The sequence below is a fragment of the Manduca sexta genome, chromosome 28, assembly GCF_014839805.1.
Source record: "Manduca sexta isolate Smith_Timp_Sample1 chromosome 28, JHU_Msex_v1.0, whole genome shotgun sequence".
NCBI lineage: Eukaryota > Metazoa > Arthropoda > Insecta > Lepidoptera > Sphingidae > Manduca > Manduca sexta.
In genome coordinates this window covers 9106328-9129435 of record NC_051142.1, presented here as the reverse complement: position 1 = coordinate 9129435, position 23108 = coordinate 9106328, and the positions used below count along the sequence as shown (strand labels likewise).

The window sequence follows — 23108 nt, the reverse complement described above, 5'->3', positions numbered from 1 at the left end:
ATTTAGATTGATTTTTAAATTAAACTCGAAAGGAACCCGCTTTAAATCACTGTCTATTGTTTCAGGTGAAACACTTATAGTGTGGTTCTGCCTGGACTATTTTTCGGATTTCTTATACCTGGCGGATATTTTGTTTCACTTTCGCACGGGGTACCTGGAGGACGGCGTGCTGCAAACGGACGCGGCGAAGCTCCGCGCGCACTACATGAACTCTACGGTGTTCTACATCGACTGCCTCTGCCTGCTGCCTCTCGACTTCCTCTACCTCTCCATCGGTTTCAATTCGATATTGCGTTCGTTCCGCCTCGTGAAGATATATCGTTTTTGGGCGTTCATGGACCGCACCGAACGGCACACGAACTATCCTAACTTGTTTAGATCAACCAGTTTAATTCATTATTTATTAGTGATATTCCATTGGAACGGGTGCTTGTACCATATAATATATAAAAACAATGGGTTCGGTAGTAAAAATTGGGTGTACCATGACACGGAGACGGCGGACGTGGTGAAACAGTATCTGCAGAGTTATTATTGGTGCACGCTGGCGCTCACGACGATAGGTGAGTCCAATATTTTATATTATATTGCTCGTCGAATACACGGTAACGTGTTTTTAATGGCCTGTATGAAAGATTTGTGCTCCGCTTTACAAATTGGAAAAGAGAAATATGAAGCTTTTTAACAATGGTTCAAATTTATCATGAATTTATAATGTTAAATAATCTACTCTTATATTGCTATAATGTTTGATGTTTAAAATCATATTAAGTTTAGAATTAAATTAGTTATTCACAAAGGTTCATATTATTAAACATTTTCAATCAGTGATTAATCTAAAGAGTGTAGCTTCTTTGACGCGCAAAGCATATAAATTTGACGTAAAGATTAAAGGGAGTACGTAGTGACTAAGGCTTAAACCCTCTCAGTAGTAAATGAGCCCCGTAGTTTCGTATATCCGTAATTAATGTAATTAAATTTATGCTAAATACGGTTAAATAAAAGGCCTGCTTCACAATAAATTACAGAAACGTCGCGCAGATCCTGTGGCGCAGATTATTCCCTTATTTCATATTGACAAATTACTTGTTATTGTCTTTTGATTTATAACAGTGAAAGTTTATGTAGCTGTTTTCCGCGCCGTTCGTCATCCGAGTACATATTTTCATTGGCTCGGTTTTAAGCGATATTATTTTTTGTTATCTTCGGTCGTTTAAGCAACGAATACTGAAACATCTTATTTTCAATCAATAAATATACATATTTTTGACTTTTATGCCAATGGGGTTAAGTAGTTTTTCTGCTAATGGATTACTTTTTCGTAGATATAATCTGTCCAATATGACAATCAATATAGCCAATGATTTTTTTTAGCGGTGGCCTTTGTTTTGCACGCAGCGTAATTAAATCCCCAATATCTGTTTTAGAGTACCATATTAATAAATAATTTTATGAAATTTACTTAGTATTTATAAAAAGTCTGATAGTTAACGTCAATGGAGTTACTGTGATTGCATTCTGCCTGAACTAGAATAATCCCTGTCATTTATAGCTCCGTTTTAAGCCTGCTTACACTGGCCTTTATACTATATTCGATTTTCTCCATTTACAAAATTAACTGGATTTAAAAATAAAAACTGAGCTAAAGTTATGATAAGTTTGTCGCTATTAATAATAAATACTTAATATTTTTAATTTATTTTACTGCTATGTAATTTCGTATTTTGATTTAAGTTTTTACCATTTAGTACTTTTCGGGTTTCTAGTTGCGGCCCTGAACATTGTTCGCAACTATGAATTTTATTGAAATCCCCAACCCGAAAAAGAAAAAAAAAGTCTGAAATGGATGCGTAAACGATGCAGAGAATAAAATAAATCCGCTGACCATCATGTATCGTGAATAGTAATTTGTAAGAAATATTTTTTTAGACTGAATAATAGTGAATATATTCAAAATATTGTGCTATATATAGTATATAACCTTTCGTTACGAGCGCAATATTTTGGTAAATTGCAACGTTATAATTCAGTAATCCTCAACATTATAATAAAAATGCTTAATTATTAGTAATTACTGGTTTTACACATGACCTTTTTTATGTTTACGTTACAAAACATGTTAAGCAGTACTATATATATTGTGTGTAAAATTGGAGAAACACTGTTTATTTACAAAGCTTTATAAAAAAAAACAATCCAGCTTCCCGGTATACGGTAAAAATGCAATACAAAATCATAATCCGAGGTTAAAGTTTAATCCGGTAAAATATATCGTAAACACGTTGTTTTCACTCTGAACAATAACTAAAGCAAGTCATTACAACACGCATATTCTACTCGTCTGCTATCGAAACCAAAATATATTCCCGCTGTGGTTATTAGTAAACAATCTATGGAGGTTGTGTCATTTAGATATTATAGGTAAATACAGAGGCTGGTTCGTTTGCGTGTACGTGATTGATACATTTTGTTATCCAAATAGACGTATCATATTGTGGCGCGGTGATTGATTGTATTACAAATTAACGTACTCTGTTATGTAAACAATGGCTGCTAGTTCAAATATGATATCAATCATTTTCTAATATGTAAATTATTATGTATGAATATTGATATATTTTACCGTTTTCCCGTGGTTTAAGTTGTAGAACGAGTAATTTTCATTAGCGAACCGTGTGTTAGCACGGGGCACGACGCGGCGGCGGTGAGCGGTCCGACATTATAAAGTTTTGACGGCGTTCCAATGAATTTTATGCATAAATATATCACATATTCATTTTTATTTGATACTATGATGAGACGCGAAGTTCGAATGCATGATAGATAATATAATTAGATTTAAGCAGAAAAATACCGTCGAATCAAAAGAAAATCAGTGTTATAACATTTTACCAATCATATTGCAGGGAGGTATTGACTTCGTTTAATCGAATGTTTTTTTCTAGACTGTCTGAAGTTCCCCTTGTCTGAAAGATCTAGTCCCACGGTACTCGGCATTCCAATTTAGGAACTCTCAGTCATAGGGCATATAAGCTGTTACATCGAGTAAAGAGACAATATTGAATTTCATAAATAAATATGTTTTCTGAAGAATCTATTTTGCTCATATTTTTGAAATACTTCAATAAATGCGGTGTAATATCAGTTTAGCTGAAATTGATTAATATTCGTAATTTTGTAACTAGATTATCAATAACGCGATTATCGATTTTACCGTGTGTATTCTGCGCGATGATGCGATACAACGTGATAGTGATAGATGTGATAGGGCGGATTTTTGCCTATATTAGGCACAAATTCCTGACCCCGGATTGATACTGAGTAGAAAAACCAAATATCCCTTTGCTCGACCCGGAGACCGAACCCGAGACCTCAGCACTTCAATCATGCTGTAAAACAACTATTCACGTATGCAGTATTGTGATCTATTTGTATAATAAATATACTAGCTTTTGCCTGGGGCTCCGCTTGCGTGAAAAGTTTTTTCGGGCCAAAAGACCCGCATTATATTTTCCTGGGATAAAAAGTAGTATTTTATTGCACTCAGGAGTAATGTAGTTTCCTTCCTATTAGTGTTTTTTTAAATCGGTATAGTAAGTAGTTCCAGAGATTAGCCCATACAAACCTACGAACAAACAATCTCACAAACTTTTCCTTTTTGTTATATTACTATTAATAATTGTTTAGAAATATAATATTTCGTATAAGTACTATTTTTATTTTATTCACGATAAAATAATTCTGGACGCTATAAAATTGTGGCAAGAGCGAGCTATTGACGGGAAATTTCATTAACTTTTAAAGTGTAGGTATGTTTTATATGCCACGTGCAATATGTGTACCCGATATACGGAAATTATAGTTTAGCGAACTTCGACGCTAGAATAAAAGCTGGTCCACTTCATATCGAGGCCAACAATTTCACCTGGCATGCGTCAAATTGCCGCATGTTACTGCAATAACTATGCTTTTTTCAGGTAACCGGTTAATATAACGCTTTTTCTTTTCCACTTTTGTATGTAAGTAAAAGGGGCAGCTGATCGAATATCGAATTTCTAAAACGGGGATTGCTCAGTGCTCACTATCATATTATGAGGCGGATTACACATGGCGTAAAGTAGGTGCTTTAGTTGCGCTTCTACCCACCCTTTGAGGGCAGAAGGCGTGCATGTAAAACATCTTTTTTCCATTCGACTTAATGTTGCTACCCGAAATTTTATTTCATCCTCATATAACGAACGCCAAATATGAATGAATAAAAAAAAAAATAAGTACAAATTACAGGCTTTCCTTGCAGTCTCGCCCGTGTGGAAATCGGTCTATGATAAATATTTTGAAAATATCAGCCTATTTCCTATTTTCTATCCATAATAACTCCGTAACAAAAATCGGTTAATTGGCTTAGCCATGAAAGTGTAACGACGGAGTTACTTTTGCATTTATAAATTAACTAGTTTTTCCTCGCGACTGCATTCGCGTGATAAACTTATCCCAGGATAAAAGTCACACATTGCACTTTTCAGAGATAAAAGTAGACTATACTCTTTCTAATAGTTTAAGCTTACTTTGTGCTTTATTTCATCGAAATTGGTTTAATAATCTAGTCGCGAAAGCGTAACAGACCGATTTTCTTTCATATATATAGTATTGGTTCGGATATACTATATGAAAATATTAATATAAATATGATGAAAAATATGATTTAGAGTTTCAACTTTCAATAAAAATTTAAGAATTGAATTTTCAACCTTAATTTTTAAATTTGAAGCTTAGAATTCAAAATGAAAAAAACTCTGAATTTCGGTTTCAGCGCCATCAGTGTGGTTTGCGGCGCCACTTTGGCTGACCAGTAATGACAAATTACGCGGAATGGTCGGTTGATTAGAGTGAACGCAGTGAACGTTTCATTGGCGTTGTAAATAAATATTTTAATAACGTTTTACTTAGTAAACACACATGAATACATTTATTAATTACATATTTTTTTTGGAATTGAGAATATTACAAAGGGATTGATTAGGATAATTGTATTCTTTGGTATAAATATAGAAACTATTAAAATTATTTGCCTAAGTACCTAGTTTGCAATTTCTATTTCAATAAAAAAATGAACGCATAATAAGTATAAATATATTGTTTTGCGAAACAGCTTAATAAATATGCTACATAGTCCTATTATAATACAATTTTTTCAATAAATAATTATATTTTTTTTAAAAGTTGTTTGAGATAAATAAATACGAATATGCGAAAAATAGATACGGCTTTTGATATGAGACAAAGGTTCATTGACTATTTTAATATCATGTACAAAAAGTGCAGCATTCTTAAAAGTACCTAAAATTATTAAATAAAATGTAATTACCTAAAATGTACGAAATGAAACACAGTAACTTAAACAAAATACAGCGTAAAGTAGAAAGATATTACGAGGCTTTTCCTTGGGAGTAGTTCGCTCAGATGATAAGGTCCCGCATGGAGCGGCTAAATGAGTTTCATTACAGAATAAAACAAAAGAAAACCCACCAGCTCAGTTACAAATGTAAATTAAGTGTGGCCGATTACTTGAGTGAGAGATTTTTTCATTTCGTTATGACTGTGCTGTTTTTGGGCTGGATTTTTTTTGCCAGTAATACTGGGGATGTGTAAAAGGCTCGTTTTTAAATGGACACGTACGTCGTTCGTTATATAACTCCGGTCAGACCATGTAACTTATTAAGGGCTGCCGACTGTCAACGTTCCGTTCTCTTTTTTAAATATTTTGTAGAATATTGAAGCTTGGTACTATCATTTGGAGAGAATATCAATTAAAAACAATTCACGCTTAAATTGTAAACGTATAGACTTATTCAATACGAATTACGTTCAGGCATTTTATCAGATCATTTTGCAGACAAGGAATTGAATGTAGTTCCGCTGTAAACAATAACCATATATTGTTCTAATTTGGTAAACAGCAAAATCAACGGGATATGTTTAATATGTAATTCACATGTGTACATTGCGATCGTTAAGTAAGTCGCAAACATTGGATCTGTTGTGTCGTATTCATTTGCGGCGGTTGTAAGGTACATAGTTGTACTAACTTGTGCGTTATAAATTCACGGCAAGTTGTAACTAGTAATTTAATCAGTTGGCGGAACTCCATAAACAAGTTGGAAACGTTTACTATCTTGAACAAGCAGGTAACTAGCTTATTGGAGATAAATGGACGCGAACTTTAAGTTTAGGCCGCATTCATAATTTATTATACGATAATTCATAGAGATTTGTATTAAGTGCCGATAATTGTTGCGGTGTTGGATGTAGCAGAGCGGCTGTTGTGGTTTTCTGAATGTTGAATTCACGTAGAATTTTGCTTTGCGTTAGAATTTGTAAAATACGAATACTTTATAACATCTTTCATTTTTAGTGCAGCATAATGAAACGGGGGTATTAACGAATGCATTGTTAATTTAATTTCTAGTTTATTTGGTAACTTTAATATACAAATTAAGTGAAATAAGTATGGCATAAAAACATTTAACTCCAGTTTACTCCATAAATGACGTATATTATTTAACATTTCCTGTTAACCGTTTCGAATAATTTTAAAAAACTATTTGATTGGAAGAACCTAAGAAAGATAAAAATATTGTAGCTGAGAAGCTCCCTTGAGTCGAGCGCCATCGACTTGAAGTGTCTGAGGTACTCGGCCATCGACGGGCGCGTCTCGGCGTCTCGGGCTAGCGGCTGGCGCAGTCAACCGTACGCTCGACTGCACAATGTGACCCTAGAGCTGCCGCACACTGAAAAACTGTCCGTCTACAACGAGTATTGTAGCCATGTGTTTTATGAAATCATTTTGTAGAAAGTGTTTGAGGTTTCACCTTTTTTGTTTTGGATAGGAATAAATGAAATAGTCGTAGTTTGTTGCTGAATTGTGATTTTAAGATCGTTAACTTATAATTACTACATACTGTTTATACTGTGACCTGTGTCAATAAAAAAAAATCTGCGTTACTAGTTAATTAATCCATAGCTTGTCAGTCTTTTACTAGCTTGTTCTAATTACTTTCAGAATGAGCTCGTTTCAGTCAGAATTTCACAATTATAAGAGGCGAGTTCAAAATATGTATCTAGAAGTTATTAGGAATACATTCCATAACTAGTGATAACATTCGATAAGTCTTTTCAAATTTCCTCTTTAAATTCTTCTTACTAAGTTGCATTTTGCTCATTATTATTTTTTGATTGGTATAAACACAGGGCTACTGCATAGTTATGACAAAACATTGCATATTGATTTTACCCCAATTCTATAAGGAGTTAACTCAACATACTTTTTTGAGCCTTGTGCAATTTTGGCATAGTTTTTTTAATGCCCGCTTAATGCGTACCTTCTCTATGGGATTCAATACTGGGTCTAGTGTATTAGACTTAATCCCTATAATGTTGCCAGATATGGCCGTGGAACTTTCATTTCTAGCTATATTCCCGTCCAGTTATACACTACCACTATGCAAGTCAATAAATAAATAATCGGAGAACTATCGTTCGACAAAGACCGCGCGAGGTGCGGGCGCCCTAAACGTCAAACAGCTTTCCCAAAACTTTTACGAAGAGAATTGTATGTTAACATTTAGTCCGAAACTCTATTAATATCAATACTACCTGGAGACTTCAGCTTACACAGCGACGAGTTGTGAAGTTTAGGCACGTAATGTACGAATAACTCGCTATTGCTTAGTTTAGAATACAGTGAACATCTAACACACACATGTTAAAGCTACACAGCGTAGGTATAGTGATTAACCTAATTGGAATAATTAAGTTAATTATTGGCTTAGTTGTTTTTTCTAAACATAAGATAATTGGATCCTTCTTCACTGAATTTCGGCCACGGCGGTCAATCTCAACGGAGATCACCCAAACACGCAGGAGATGTAGTTGTGTATTGTGTTTTCCGAGTCACGGGGTTATACATCGCCAATTTCCTGACTCCGAGCTGCAACTGAGTAAAAAACCGAGTACAATTACAACTACGCCACCAAGACAGGCGAATAAGATAATAAATATCCCCTAACATAAAAAAAACTCTAAAAAGTAAATAATAAGATATGTTTGTTTGTCTTTTGACTTATTTTATAAATACCTAACCTACCTAATATTTTAACCCAAGGATCGTCGTGTCATGGGACCTCTAAATAACCTCCTTTTTTGAGCCCAAACAAGCTATATCTGCTGTAAGTATGCTGTAGCATCAGCAGAAGGTTGCCATGGGTTGTAAATACCATTGAACTAATAGTATGCGAAATTACAAATTAATACGACTTGTGAAAGTAGGAAATGAGCTGATGATCTACAAACGCATGAATAGATCTTTACAAATTATATATAGTTAAGAACCATGTCATAAACACCAGGTTTATAATAAAAAAAGGCATTAAAATCTGTCCATTCGTTTGGGAACTACGATGCCACAAACAGCGATGCAGATACACACTTTAAACTTATAACAACCATCGTTTTTTGTCAGGGTTTAAAATGAAGTTTCATATCTATAAAAAATTTGGGTTTGCAACTGTTGAAGTATCTGACAGAATACAATCACAGAAAAAAACTAACGTTTGGAATATATTATACCACGGAAAGATTTATTTTTAAAAATAATACGCCCACTTGCTCAGGAACATTTAGGTTTAACTTAAATCAGTGTTCGGGAAAACCGCGACATCAATATTACTCGCGTAAACTTCGTTTCACGCTACATCTATATCTACGTGAAACGAAGCGTATTAAGTTGTCTAAGGTACAGATTATAAAATAGGTTTAACTCTTAAAAAAATTTACTGATATACACGAAGTACTAACATTCGCTCGCTCAAAAAAGCGTTGCGAGATAATTTTGCTTCCTCGGATAATTATTACTGACCAGAACTAATAGCGGACGTTACCTCCAACAGACTCACAAACTAACCTCTTTAGTCGAATAGATAAACGTTGAATTAAAATTATAACGTGGCTAAGTACAGAGCAGAAATTTAAATAAAAGTTCATAATAAAGCTGACGTAGTTTTATCAAAAGGTAAAGCGTTTGAAGCAGTATATTGCGTCGCGACGCGACGTTCGCGTCCTCATGTTTGTTTTACTTGTCCATAAAGGGCTGTTTGTTCCCTAACTTTTATTTACACGCCGGACAGTTCGCATGTGTTACGAATTTTAGTGTTTGTTATTAAAACTGTCTGTAAAAACAGAAAGTTTTCATTTTATACGACTTTCATACAGTTGTCAAAAGGTAGGTATAAAAAGTTAGTTTAATATCGAGGATCGAAACTGAAATTTAAAATATAACCAGTAAATCTGTGCAAGTTAATTTCAGTAGGTATTAGAATATACTTGAGTACATAAATTTTACTCCCTACTAATATTATACATGCGTAAGTTTGTGAAAATGTTGATGTTTTTAAAAGTAAACTCAGGAATAACTTAACGGATTTGGACGATATCTACATAGCATAGATTACTTTCCATTCCAGAAATTTGTTCTCAAGGGAAATCATGTTTTTTTAACTGAATTTTTAGATAGATGGCGCTGACGTCGTAAAGGGGGTACCGATGTGTTAAAACAGTACAATCTAGTCGTGTGCCAAATTTCATCCAAATCTGTTGAGCTGTTTCTGCGTTTATTTCTAACAAACATCTGAACTTTCATACAATTTCGCATTTATGTTATAATTAAATTGCAGATCAAAGTAATAAACTATGTGTCACCGAAATGTATGTTGTGGCCGATAATATTAAATAATTTAGTTGACTCTCCCGCGCGAATGGACTTGAGCATTCTTTGCCTATATACGAGTTCACGAGTTACGGTGGTAATATGCAAAAAATTACGAATAATTTCTTTTAAAAATCGCATTTAAGTATTTTTGAAAATTTTAAACGACTAAAATAATAAATAAATAATCTTTATAATATTGTGAATATAATAGTGCTGATTGCAAATTAAAATTATGAGTACTTTAAGAAGAGATGCAGAGAATCAAGGATTTTAGTTGTATTTTAATTAGGAAATCAACGAAATAATATCCACGTAAAAAAAAATAAACAACCAAAGTAAATATAACATATTTCGGATGCAACTTATGAGTACTTTTAATAAAACACACCTCGTATGTATGGGAATTGTAGTGAAACCTCATCCTTTAGTTGCAATAGCACACCAATATACTGGAATAACACGCACACTTCTCTACTGCGCGGGAATAAGAGGCGCACAACTTTCCCGGAGGTTGACATTTTCCGCTCATAAATACAGAGTTAATTGCAGGAAGGATGGCTTTATACTGTTAATACAACATAAATTGAGATTTTCTCTCTGATATAAGATAAAAATATGCGATGTTTTTTTAAATGAGAGTTTGTAATTCTGATTTACTAAAATGATAGCATTTTACGAGATTTTATAATACTCGGTGTAATGGGAGCGTACTTGGGTTGTGAAAAGTGAGGTGTTAAGTATAATTCTCAGGACAAGCAATTAAGATTATTTTTTAAAGATAAGTGTACCTCTGTTGCCAAAATTTGAATTTATAGTCAATATCCTCATTATTGATAATTACGTGCGTTAGATATAAAAATCTCTCTCTGAAGTGTAGATGCACTCGTTACACCTGCCCATCATTTCAGAGATAAAAACGTGATCTTAGGCCATTCAATATTGCAATTATATATATATTTTTGCATTGTATTGATGCTCATTGCGTTGTGTAGGGGTATTATTATTAATTAAAAAGTCATATATAATGGTGATTGTGATACGGTTATCTATATATATAAAAATGAATCCCTATTTCCCTTGGTCACGCCATCACGCGTGAACGGCTGGACCGATTTCACTATTTTTTGTTGTTGTGTTTGTTATTGTCAGGAGAAGGTTCTTATGAATGAAAAAATTCAAAAAATTGCGCAGGAAATTAGAAAATTTAAGAAAACTTAACGAAAATATTAATTTTATATAACTGTCAATTGTTTGAAATAACTGTCAGCGATTGACAGAATGCGCGCTGCAAATTCATAGTTAAGACGGGACAACGTCTGTCGGGTCAGCTAGTATTAAAATAATATCGAAACCTACCGTACACGTAACACAACCGTTTGTTCATTTATATTATGCTTAGAATCTTCCGTAGAGACTATTGTCAGGATGGATTAATCTGTTCCAAACTTTCGTTTTAAGTACAATCCGCATTATTGAAACAATTTCTAAAATCTTAATTGGTGATTACGCATTAACAATTTAGTAAATCTGTGGTCGCGATTTTGAAACACTTTAACCACAACAAATTAATCGTCGAATACTGATCTGATATCATAAAATGATAATCTTGGTCTTCATTTCCAATAACATTACGCTAAAAAGTTTCATTGTTAACGGTGTGTATTTTATTTTAAAATATTTTTGTCAAGTTTCGGTCTAGAAGTTATAGGACAAACTCACACAGTTATAGGTATACATTGTGACGTCTTTCTAGGATTTGACAAATAGTGTGTGATGTGACTAAATACATCTATATTCTTTACTTATATATATAAGCGAAGAGTTTATTTTTTTGAACACACTAATTTTAGGAATTACTAAACCGATTTTGATTTTTTTTCACTACTAGTTATCCCGGGATAATATAAAGCCGAACTTTTATCCCTAAAAACTCTTTTATGTCGGCGGAGTTGCGAACAATAGCTAGTATTTGATAAGTATAATTGCAAAACGATTTAAAAATCTCATATGCTTAAACAATGTAATATACTGCCATCTGAAGTAGTAATACGTGTAACGATGTAAACCAAACTGTCTTTAAAAGTACTGCACCGTAAAAACATTGTCATGTAATGACCTCTGGACGTAGTGCATCGTATCTGTTTCCATTAATGGCTAAAATTCCATACATATTTGTAAGGGTCTCGTATTTGGAGATAGACAACCAATTCATACATACATAACATAACATACATAACATCACGCATTTTATCCCCGAAGGGGTATGCAGAGGTGCAACCAAGGCACCCACTTTTCGCCGAGTGTGTTCCGTCCCAGGATGTGATAGGGGGCGAGCCTATCGCCATATCGGGCACAAATTCCAGACTTCGGGCTAATATTGAGCAGAAAAACCCAAATATCACTTTGCCCGACCCGGGATTCGAACCCAGGACCTCAGAGCGCTGCCGTACCGCGCACGCAGTACAACTACGCCACCGAGGCAGTCAAAAAAAAATAAATAAATAAATAAATAAACCAATTCATACAAATCGATAATTTAATACAATAGTTTCTTAAGTCTAAGCTAATATGACATACATAACAATATAATGTAGAGTTTCACTAAAAGTTTTCAGCATTCATGATTACGTGAATTTCGCGGTTATTTCGCATCTATAAAATCTAGTAAATTCAATGCATGTTCTATTATTTCTCTGCCCTATTCACAATTTCATTTACGTTGTTGTTAAAACAAGGTTTATTTGTGTAACAATTTGTTCAGTCGAAACAATCAGTTGCAATTGGTACATACGTATTTTGTTGGATGGAGTTACGCTGAGTTAATATACCTACTTCTACGTTACGAAGTTTTAAAGCTGCTATGAGTAAAATATTGATTTCTTATATTTACGATTTTTTCGGACGACCCTCAACTCAACCAGCCCCGAGACCACTAAGGCTTGGAAAGTTTTCGAAATGTTAAAGTTAGTTTTATTTAAAAGTAAAATATCAAGCACTAGCGTCGCTGAGGGTGAACAGTGAGTTATGTCAAATAGTAGGACAAAGCCAACATTTCACAGATTACTTTTATTATATTATTTTAGGATTACCAATAGAATTTGAATTGTTATAAAGCAAACATAAATCTTGTCGCAACTTACATGTAGTAGCTTACACCGCTAGTTATATAGTTTACAACAAAGGTGAATAATGTAACACATACTTATATAGTAACGAGTAACATCAACCATTTTTTTTAGGTCAAATAGATTTTTTAAAATAAAGTTAATTTATCGATAGTTCTTTGAAAAAATATTTGTAAGAGTGTATTGTAGCATAAGATCGAAAGTCAAATAATTAGGTATGCAAACAAAGTAACAATTATCAAAATATTAAGTAAGACTTTTCGTTTTTAAATGCGAAGTTTTCTTGAAATATATCTACATCAAGTGAATACTGTCAATATTGTAAGGTGCTATAGAAAATAATTTGGAGAAAACTGATTAATGTAAATTAGACATTTAATTACATTTATTCATCCGTTTTCTATGTACATTCAATCATAATTAATTTACAGGCTGTATAATTAGGTTCATGCAATAATTAACATTAATATTGATTACAATGGTATCTGTCCAATTAAATTCAATAGTATATTATTCTATTCAATATTCCCTTATATATTAATTAATCATACTATCGAATTTATAAACAAGTTTCAACCATTCAATGTATGAACAAGAAAGATCACCACCATAACGATGCACCGTAATCAATAACTTTCAACGAATATTTCAAATGAAAAATTGTGGATTTTTGAGTGTTAAAATACCGTACCGTGCAGGCGTGTGATCGCCGCTCGCCCCCGCCCCGAGGTAACCACCTACTGTTTTCGTTTTAGTGTTTCTGTTCGCAATATTTTGGAAACTGTGAAATTCTGTCGACGGAAAATCATGTCACATCACACTGGTTTCAAAATTGTTTGCATGGATAGTAGGTTGAAGTTGCAACATGCTTTGTTGGAGCAGTTTTTTAATAATTTCAGGTGATTAAATTATGTTTTAAAATCAAACGCTAGTTAACCTTGATTTTCGACACTACGACTCGATAGGTGAACGTGAGAACGTAATAAATTTTAATATACAGTTTATATTTTTAACTAACTTGAATAAAACGCATTTATAACAGTATAATATCTGTCAATAATTTATGTAAAAACAACTATAAATGCTTAAGCACATAATGTCGCTGTTTATAAAAATGCTGAGTTATAAAAACGCGCTCTTTCCGTGTTTTATTGAGTAAACCATAAATTCAAAGGGAAATTGGATTGACAACATTCTGACAGTCAAGAAAAACACTGGATATAGAAAATGGTAGTCATCAAGATATAAAATGAATATCCCAATTTTTCACTAAGTAGGACAGTTCGTATTAGTACAAAAGAATGATAAGTAAGGTAATAGCTGGATGGTAAACGCCAAGACTGTTATGATATGTTATTAACAATTACACCATGAAGTTTGAATCACTAACACCGATTGTGTTTCGCTGCGCTCGTCACTCCGAGAAATACATGTCTCATATTATTATGTATTAATTACTCTGGCTACAATGTTCCAAAACGGAACTTCAGATCGCTTACAAAATGTCCCTGCCTTTTTCTACTCTATGGAGTCAATTGTACAGTTAAAGTGGATATCAGTGTTTGAGGCATTAGACCTGCCCTCGTATTTATCATCCGCTCTTCTTAGAAACAATAATTTTATCGTCACTCGTGACTAGCCTCAAAGCAGTCGTCACAGAGCGGTTGTACTGAACGCGGTGGGAAAATTACATAAATTGTAATAGACGACATTTCGTTTATAATAGCCCTTATATTTTCACGTGGAGTTATTAACAAAATCAATAAGATGGTTAAGTCTTAATTAAAATTTATTAATTTGATATATATGGCTCATTCGCTCGGCATCTATGCTTTCAAAGAAAACAGAACAAAGGGGAGTTTTAATTACATTTTACGAAACATAATTACGTTCTTCAAATGATTTCGCGGGTTAACATTCATAAGGGCAAGATCAAAGTTTCAATACCGATACAATTAAAAATATGTCCTGAATATATTTGATTGAATCGGTTGCAAGGTATTACGACTATTTCTTAACTTAATTACGAGTTACATGTACATACATGACATAAAAATAGATAAAACACACTTGTCAAAACATGTTTTGCAAAGTATTTGACATCGTTTTTAGAATACAGAAACAGTTCTGAGCCTCTTAAATATATCGAAGGTTTTCTATATTCTACAAGGGTGTTATGTTACATCAATATCTTCACGGGAAATATCCCTTCCCTATTGTCATCAAATGGGTTGATTCTCGCCCGGCGACGACGAAGACTATGTCGGGACAATCAATAAACCGACACAAGTGTCACTTTATTCTGTGAATCTATGGGAAAGTGTCGAAAGCGGGATTTTCGACAGAGTAAATTAAATCGTATAAAATATTCTATAGTAGAATGCGTGTTGATAGCGAATAAGCAATTTTTTTTTGTAGCTGTGTGCTTTATAAGTCAAAAACGTAGTGCCTATAATTAATTGAGCTTCTGACTATTCATCTGTCCATGAGAAACTCATTTAATATCACATAATAATTTTATAATCACACAATAAACTAAATAAAAAGTATTTATTGATCGCACGACTCATATCACTTTTTCCTGAAATTACCGCGCGCGAGTTGCGCCATTGGTAGAGACTTAACTGCAGCATGGCTATGACTGACAAAATATTTACAGAAATTCATTCGAGCACTTATGTCATTCCAACGCTGTCATATTTTACAAGTAGGTAGTCTTAAACACGTTACATTTTATGTTAATAGGAAAAGTTTAAACCAACAAAATCCTCACAGGCTGACCGCAAACGATACGTATCGTACCGGTATTTATTATCGGTTTAACAACGGAGCGTTAATTATGAACATACAATCAAAACACATCTAATTTGAGAGCCAATTACAAACCTTTGGGCGGTATTATTAATCCACGAGAAGCTCAATTTGCGTAATGGAGAGCCCTAATAAAACGCCACCGCGATGGAAAATCGAATATAATATTCTATTTCAACTATTTTACAAGTAATAATTAAAGGTTATGAAGGTTTGACAGTAATTTTTATTATTTTGATGTTATATTTGTTTGTTCAAGTATTATTAGTCTTTTGATGACCTTTGAAGATCAAATATCAACAAAATCCTGAGATTCATTGCATCAGTTATGTCCGGGTTCTATAAAAAAATAAAACATAATTTACATTGTACATTATGTTGGTTACAAGGAACACCAAACATAAAACTTTAAATTGAAAACTATTAAAGTAAATCCATTATGTGATTAAAACTATTATACTCTGGTCTTTTAATATAACCTATCAACGCCAGTCCAAGCCCCAAGCTTGACATCCTACTTATTTCTTAGCGAAATTGCATGAAGAATATTAAATTTCATTTAGAGCAAGGGCCCGGCGTAATAATATTAATTTTATGTAGCATTACCGTCTCGGAACGAAACTGACTTCTCTGTTTAAACTCACACGACGCTTATGTAATGCTAACGATGGATAATGCATTTTTATGAGGACAATAAAAAGGTGTTACAATGTCTCAGCGACCGTTCTCTTTATTGGAGATCGTTTTGCAAGCTTGCCAAGTGTAACACCCGCAATAAGCTCTAATGGGGTGTGTTCACAGACACGTGTTATAATCTCTTTCTTTGAAGTATTTAAGTATTTTAATTTTAATGCAGTCGTTGTGAAGTTATGATAAGTTATTTTATAAGAAAAAAGGACTCAGCTTTAGGTGTATTTTACAAACGTGTCCACTTTCATTTTGCTGCCAATATTACCATTCCAGATAGTGATATTGTTATTGCCAGAAACATTTTAGTTCGATGCTTTAAGGTAACACATGTACTTAAGTATTTTTGATGTAGGTTTTTTTCAAATGCAATTTTATTCCTGCTTCCTGCTGCTTTTATTCCTAAAGATGTCGACAGAAACGCAAATGATTCAACATATTTCTGCCGCTCGTATTCAATCCCATAATGTTATACGGGGTGAGCCTATCGCCATGTCGAGTACTAATTTTAGATTCCAGGCTGATACTGATTAGTCCAAAATGAATATTACTTTGCCTGACAAAGGGATTGAAACCGACACTTCAGACCAAGAAAAGTCATATATAATATATTATATAATTAAGTTCTTTTTGAATCTAATTACTTCTGTATTCCGAAATTGTAATCTAGACTTGAATTACCATTTAGTTGATACTAAAAGAGGGGCACGATCGATTTAGACCAGTAGGTACTAAAGCTTAGTCTAATCGATTTACTTAAGCATTTGGAGATAGATGAGTATAAGCAATAGTGTCTACTAAAAATAATAGATAAATTATAGATACTTATTGTATTTTAATTTATAGTACATATATTTAGAAGAGATTAAAAACAATTTTTGTAAATACTTACAGAAAAAGAACATTAGTTCACGCTCTTATCAATTTTAGTAGAGAATGTAACTTGTGAATCTAAATTTCGTCGATTCATTCATCCGGCATGATGAATCATAACTGGCTACAGTTACAATACCAAGGAATTTAAGTTTTTTTTTTTTAATTTAAATGTCGACTTTAGATCTGAACCTAGGACTCCATGTTGCAAAGTTCAAGTGCCTAAATTGTCCTTACCTAAATAAGATACCTACGTAAATTCTTGTACTACAATTAAAGTATTTATGTTTGGCATTCGTCTATTATAACTACCATTGGTTGAATCAAAAATAATGTCGCTAAATTGGTTATTAAAATGATTTATCATCAGTGGCCATAAAATGTTTTATATGTACATACATTTAACAGATGCTAGCAATAACTCTTTTACAGTATTTTTCGCATCACACATTATATTATTGGCACAAATAGCTATCACAAATGTTGTAGGTGTCAATCTAGTTCTTCGGTGATATAAAAGATGAAACGACTGAGCCAAATAAATAGCGAAACAATAACTGTTGACAGCGAAATACTGATTTTCCAGGCGCAGGATCTGCAAGCCGATCTGTCAAAATCTGAAGCACGTAAATCCGCGTGCCAAATGGTTATGAATTCTGCAATCCATCACACACGTTCTTGGTGAATAACATTAAGCAGTCCACCCGCATCAGTTTAATTTAAACATGTCGGGTAGGAAGGTGTTAAATGGGAGGTTATTACAAATTGTTTTATGGCGTTGGAGTATTTAAGAAGGTCACTGGCACGTGTAACGTGGTTATATTAATTAATATTAAGCTAATACCTTTGCTTTCCACCAGCACTGTGGATTGCTAAGGTATAACGAATTTTAAATACATGAGACATTGTTTGAGAGACGCATATCGAGATTTTTATACTATGTAGTAAGTGTATCATACTATTCTCGTTTTGGATCCTAAGTCGCGAAAACCTTTGCTTTACAATCACAAAAATGAGAATTGAATAATAATAATTTGAAGTGTGAGTAATTTAGGTGAGTAATGTCTGTAACCGTGCTACGAATTCTCGTAGCGCTTTACTTTAATTGCTACGGGCTCATTTCTTAATGTCTATATTTATACCAATCGTTGTTTTAGTTAGCAGAAAACTCTGCCTTCGCTTTGATTATTCACTTAAATACCCAGGAACGATTTATCATTAATCGACGTCTTCTTTTGGTGTCAATCGAGCTCTTTTAATCCATATATCACGTGCCGCAATCCATGCTAATATTATGAATGAATTGAGATTGCGTCTTTGTTATGTTTTCACGGTTAACCATCGGGCATTTCATTTTTGGTAGAATATTTTAAATTTTGAGTAAACCCTTAAGATATTTACTCTGAAAAGAATATACAGTTTTCACAGGATGCTGATACACTTCAAGCAGTGCCCGGAGCCGCGCCTAACAAAGTTATTTGAAAAATGAATTTGTGCGCAACCCTGATAGTGTCATCTCTTGAGAGGTCATCCGTCTTGCGAGCTGGTTTATACCTGCTTATATTATCTTATCGTTCTTTACCCATTTCAGTTGATAGATGAGTAACGGTCATAATATTAAACATAGTTGTTTGGTATTCGTGGAGTTACTAAGCAATATACTTTGGCATCTAATTTAGGTTTGTATATTTTCATAATATATTCGGTAACTGGGCTCTTATTTTTCGTTCTTAGAAGGCCATTAATGTATAAAACATTTTTGTGAGGATTAGAGGTTAGAGATACAATTATTTTACCTTAAATTTTTCATTTGGCAAAACACTTGTCAGTACAACGTAATTTTATTTAACAATAAAAATAAGAAATTAACTTTTTTTCTCCGATTTCATACGAATGCCATTATTTGGTAATATTGATGTGTACGGAATGATTTGTTCCTGTCGCATTTAGGCTCCTTGCCAGGTAGGTAGCATATGTACACCGTTTATTGAACATTGCGTGTAAATTACCCACCCGAAACAATTACCTCTTCTTTTCGTGTTCACTCTAAACACAAACTGTGTAAATATTTACTTCATGCGGCTTTACGGACCGTGTCGCTGCGACAGAGATTTAATTGTTTGTAGGTTCCGGTATACCAATGAATATATGGACCTAACTTATAATAATTTATTTAATATGGTGTTTTTCTATAAAGCGTATTTAGTAATCATATTAATTTAATAATAAATGTTCGTGTTACTTGACAACATTTTCAAAAATATGTTTCTTAACGCCTTAACTACCTTATTTTAATCAAGCATTTTTAACATGACACATCCACGAAGCACAAACAAAACTTAATAAATCAAAATACACATAAAGTTTTTCATAAACATAACGAAGTAGGTACGTAGTACGTAAAAAGTACGTATGTAAGACGCACGGTATAATATCCAATTTGCAAACATAATTCCGGCGAGAAGGCAGATTGCTCATGTTTTAAAATCGACTGGTATATTTGTTTGTCGCAGGTGGCACTACAAAGCGGTTGCACACGGGGCTTAATCTGACATTGACTCGAACGAGACGAATAAAAAGGATGAAAGTGAATCCGTCGGCATATTTTTTTTAATTCATTCACTGATTCAGCGGGCCTTTGTTGTCCGTGTGGAGAGCCGAGTGCGGAGTGGAATGTGTTCGTAACTTTATTAGTTTATCTAGGGCCTCTGTGTATCTTCACCCTTTATAAAATACTCTCGAATTACGCTTGTAATTGAATTTTTGTACCGCATTTTTATAATTTGTATTGTTTATTTCCATCGCCAAGTATACTTAGATAATGTGAAATATTAATTTGCATACTTTTTCCTGTCTTACAGATATACTAAAACCTTGTTTAATAAATTACTATAATATTTAGTTTAGTATACGAACACAAAGCAGCACAAAACTAACATTATAATAAAACTCCTAACATAAACAAAATAATATTTGTTTGCAACTATAAGCGTAGTTACATGTTAATTAATACCCGGAACAATTATAAAGTTACGGTGACGTGATTTCCCGCCGTGCGCCGGTGCCACCGTGAGGACGCAGCGCGGGGCGTTTGTCGGCGTGCGTTATTTGCCGGCCCCCGATTGCCCTGTGAGAATTGTTGAGTTGGCAGATAGTTTCCAACACGTTATCATAATTTACTGAGTACAAAGATTATAAAAATAAAATAATAATTATACCAGTCCTGTATTATAGACTATCAAGCCCGCTGAGCATGGGCCACACCCAGTATTGATAGGGTTTTACGCCTTAATCCACCACGCTGGCCTCATCCGGGTTGGGTGACTTCGCATACCTTCGAAATTCTTATAGAGAATTCCCCAGTATGTAGGCTTCCTTACGGTGTTATATTCATCGTTAAAACGGACGACTCATATATAATTAATGAAAAATAAAATACACTCGTATCTTTAAAAAGTCAGAGGTGTGTGCCAGTGGCGAAGCGTCAATACAAGCCGATTCCTACCGGGTTACCTTTTGTAAATTAATTAAAAATAATAAAAGAAAATCATAACAATATAACTAGAATAAAAACTCTATATTCAAACAAGTCATCTAATATTTATAAAATTAAATCAATACTTCAATTATATCTGTCGTTCATATCAATTCGTTAAATGATCACTCGCGCGCAGTGCTCGCGCCTTATAGTGTTCGAAGTGAACCCGGCCGCGCATAGCTTCCTCGCGCTATTGTTGTCTCTTTAACATGCAGCGCGGTGTCTTTCTCTAATATTTTGGAAGTGACGTAAAAATACATGTGTGCGTGCGTATCTGAGTACTTTAGGGTAACCCGAGAATTTGCGGCTTCATGTTGAGCTATTGGCGCGAAATATTTTTAATAATTTAGAATGTATAATTAGTGTTTGTGCGTTATTAATTCTTGTTGGTCTCTTTTAGGTACCTTTGTTCAAAATATATGATTATTTTGTAATTTTCACCCTTCGCCACTGGTGTGTGCCTTGTGTTTTGCATCAGTGGACCTTCGTCTCTGCAAGCCGTTCCATTCCCAACTAAGCTATCGTCTATCACTTTGGATATTTTAGTCTAATTTAAATATAATAATCCACATGCCTTGCGTTATATTACTTATAGTATCTTTATAAGTTCTATTAAAATATAAGATTGCTCGCTAAACTGGTATAATACGAATCATAGACGGTTTCAACGGCTTAATAACGAAGTTGTATGATCTCTGCACGTGTAGTGTGGTTCGAAATAAAAATGATGGGCTTTAAATCTCGTATTTTTAAATCCATAGCGTAACTTCAATCGAACTAATAGTTCAATGGCGGTAACAAAAAAGTTAGAAAGTCGTATAGAGACTAATTGCCAGGAATAATTAAATGAGAGCAGAAGGTTTTTCGTCTGCCATCGCTGTACTCGACGCGACCGCAACATAACAAATGTTGACAATTGCACGTGCACGCTGCGGATTCCACAATACTTTATTCAATGTGATTGGCATTAACACAAGCCATTTTCGGATTTAATGATTATCATTTTTGTTTAACTTGTCTGTTTATTTTCATTATTTTCCGTTAACGGTTTAATTAGTCAAATTATAAATGAAAAATGATGACATTGCAGAGCGCGATGTAACTATTTTAATGAATTTATTTTGTACAATATTGTTTAATAACTAGCAGCTTAAAGATTGTTTTTAAGTTTATTCTGATGTTCATGTTGATCTTAAGAATTTCTAACTATAATATAAAATTATGGCTAAGTATGCTCATTTTGTGAAACAGTAAACAGACTACAAAAGAAATAGTAGTACCTAATAGTCTGTTTGATATGCTTACAAATTACATGTGACTTATTTTGATTGGTATATTCTTACCATCGCGCGTGTAATCTGTGGAGATAGATTCATGTAATCGGTCATATACTATTGGAAGATTACGCATAGCAAAAAGACACAGACAGACAGTGACTTAAACATTGGTGACTGTATATAAGGCAAAAAAAATAAGGAAAATCGAGCGTGTTTTCTAAGTCATCGAAATAATTGCATTTATATAAATTAAGTTCCTTTTATGGTTCAAGAATTTACAAGTCCAAAGCTTGGGTATTACGCCATATCATTACAAAGGTCACATGCAAGAAACAAAATGTCTCAGTGTAAAATGATGACACACAGCTGATGATTGACAGCTGTTTTATTATTCTACAGCGTAGATATTACAAAAAAAAAATACACTCGTACGAAAAAAATATTTAAATACGTAAATAAGAGAAAATACCGCAAGGCAAATGGTTTCTGAGTAATATGCGTGTATGACATGACAGACTGAGGGAGGCGGGGGGGTGGGGTTAAAACACGAATGAATAACGAAGGAAGTAAAAAGAAAATAGTAATATTAATAACCGCGATAAAATCCGAACAGTTGCTTTATTTCAATGACATTCGCGTATAGAAATTATATGCGTGTATGAGTTTTACCTACAGGTGGAACTTTTTCCACAATGATTTATCTTGACAATACCTAACTTACATTCAAAATATAACATAATCATTTGGCATTTAGGGTCGTAATACGGAATTAGGTGGCCAACACAAAACAGCTGTTAAAGTATCGGTTCTATTTTGCCACATATGTCGTTTAAACTAGGCAAACGTACGTGTAAAGCAATATTTATTTTCTATTATACGAAATACAAAGCTGCCGTACGAAACTCTGTAAGGGTAGTAAAAAATTCAATCGCAAAATTGACAATGGATTTTATTGTGCACTTCGAAACACTTTCCGGAAGTGTTACTTTTTATTTCAGTTGCCATACAACCTTTTATGTATTGACTCCACTAAA

At 33.6% G+C, this 23108-nt stretch overlaps 1 protein-coding gene across 1 annotated transcript in view; it reads left to right on the top strand.

The window, feature by feature from the left end:
• The window catches only part of LOC115449202 (cyclic nucleotide-gated cation channel alpha-3), a 49353-nt gene that overhangs the window by 6202 nt on the left and 20043 nt on the right, over positions 1-23108 (top strand). Inside the window, exon 3 of the mRNA XM_030176933.2 lies at positions 66-563. Within this exon, the coding sequence (XP_030032793.1) occupies positions 66-563 (498 nt within the window). The remainder of the gene's footprint in view (positions 1-65; positions 564-23108) is intronic.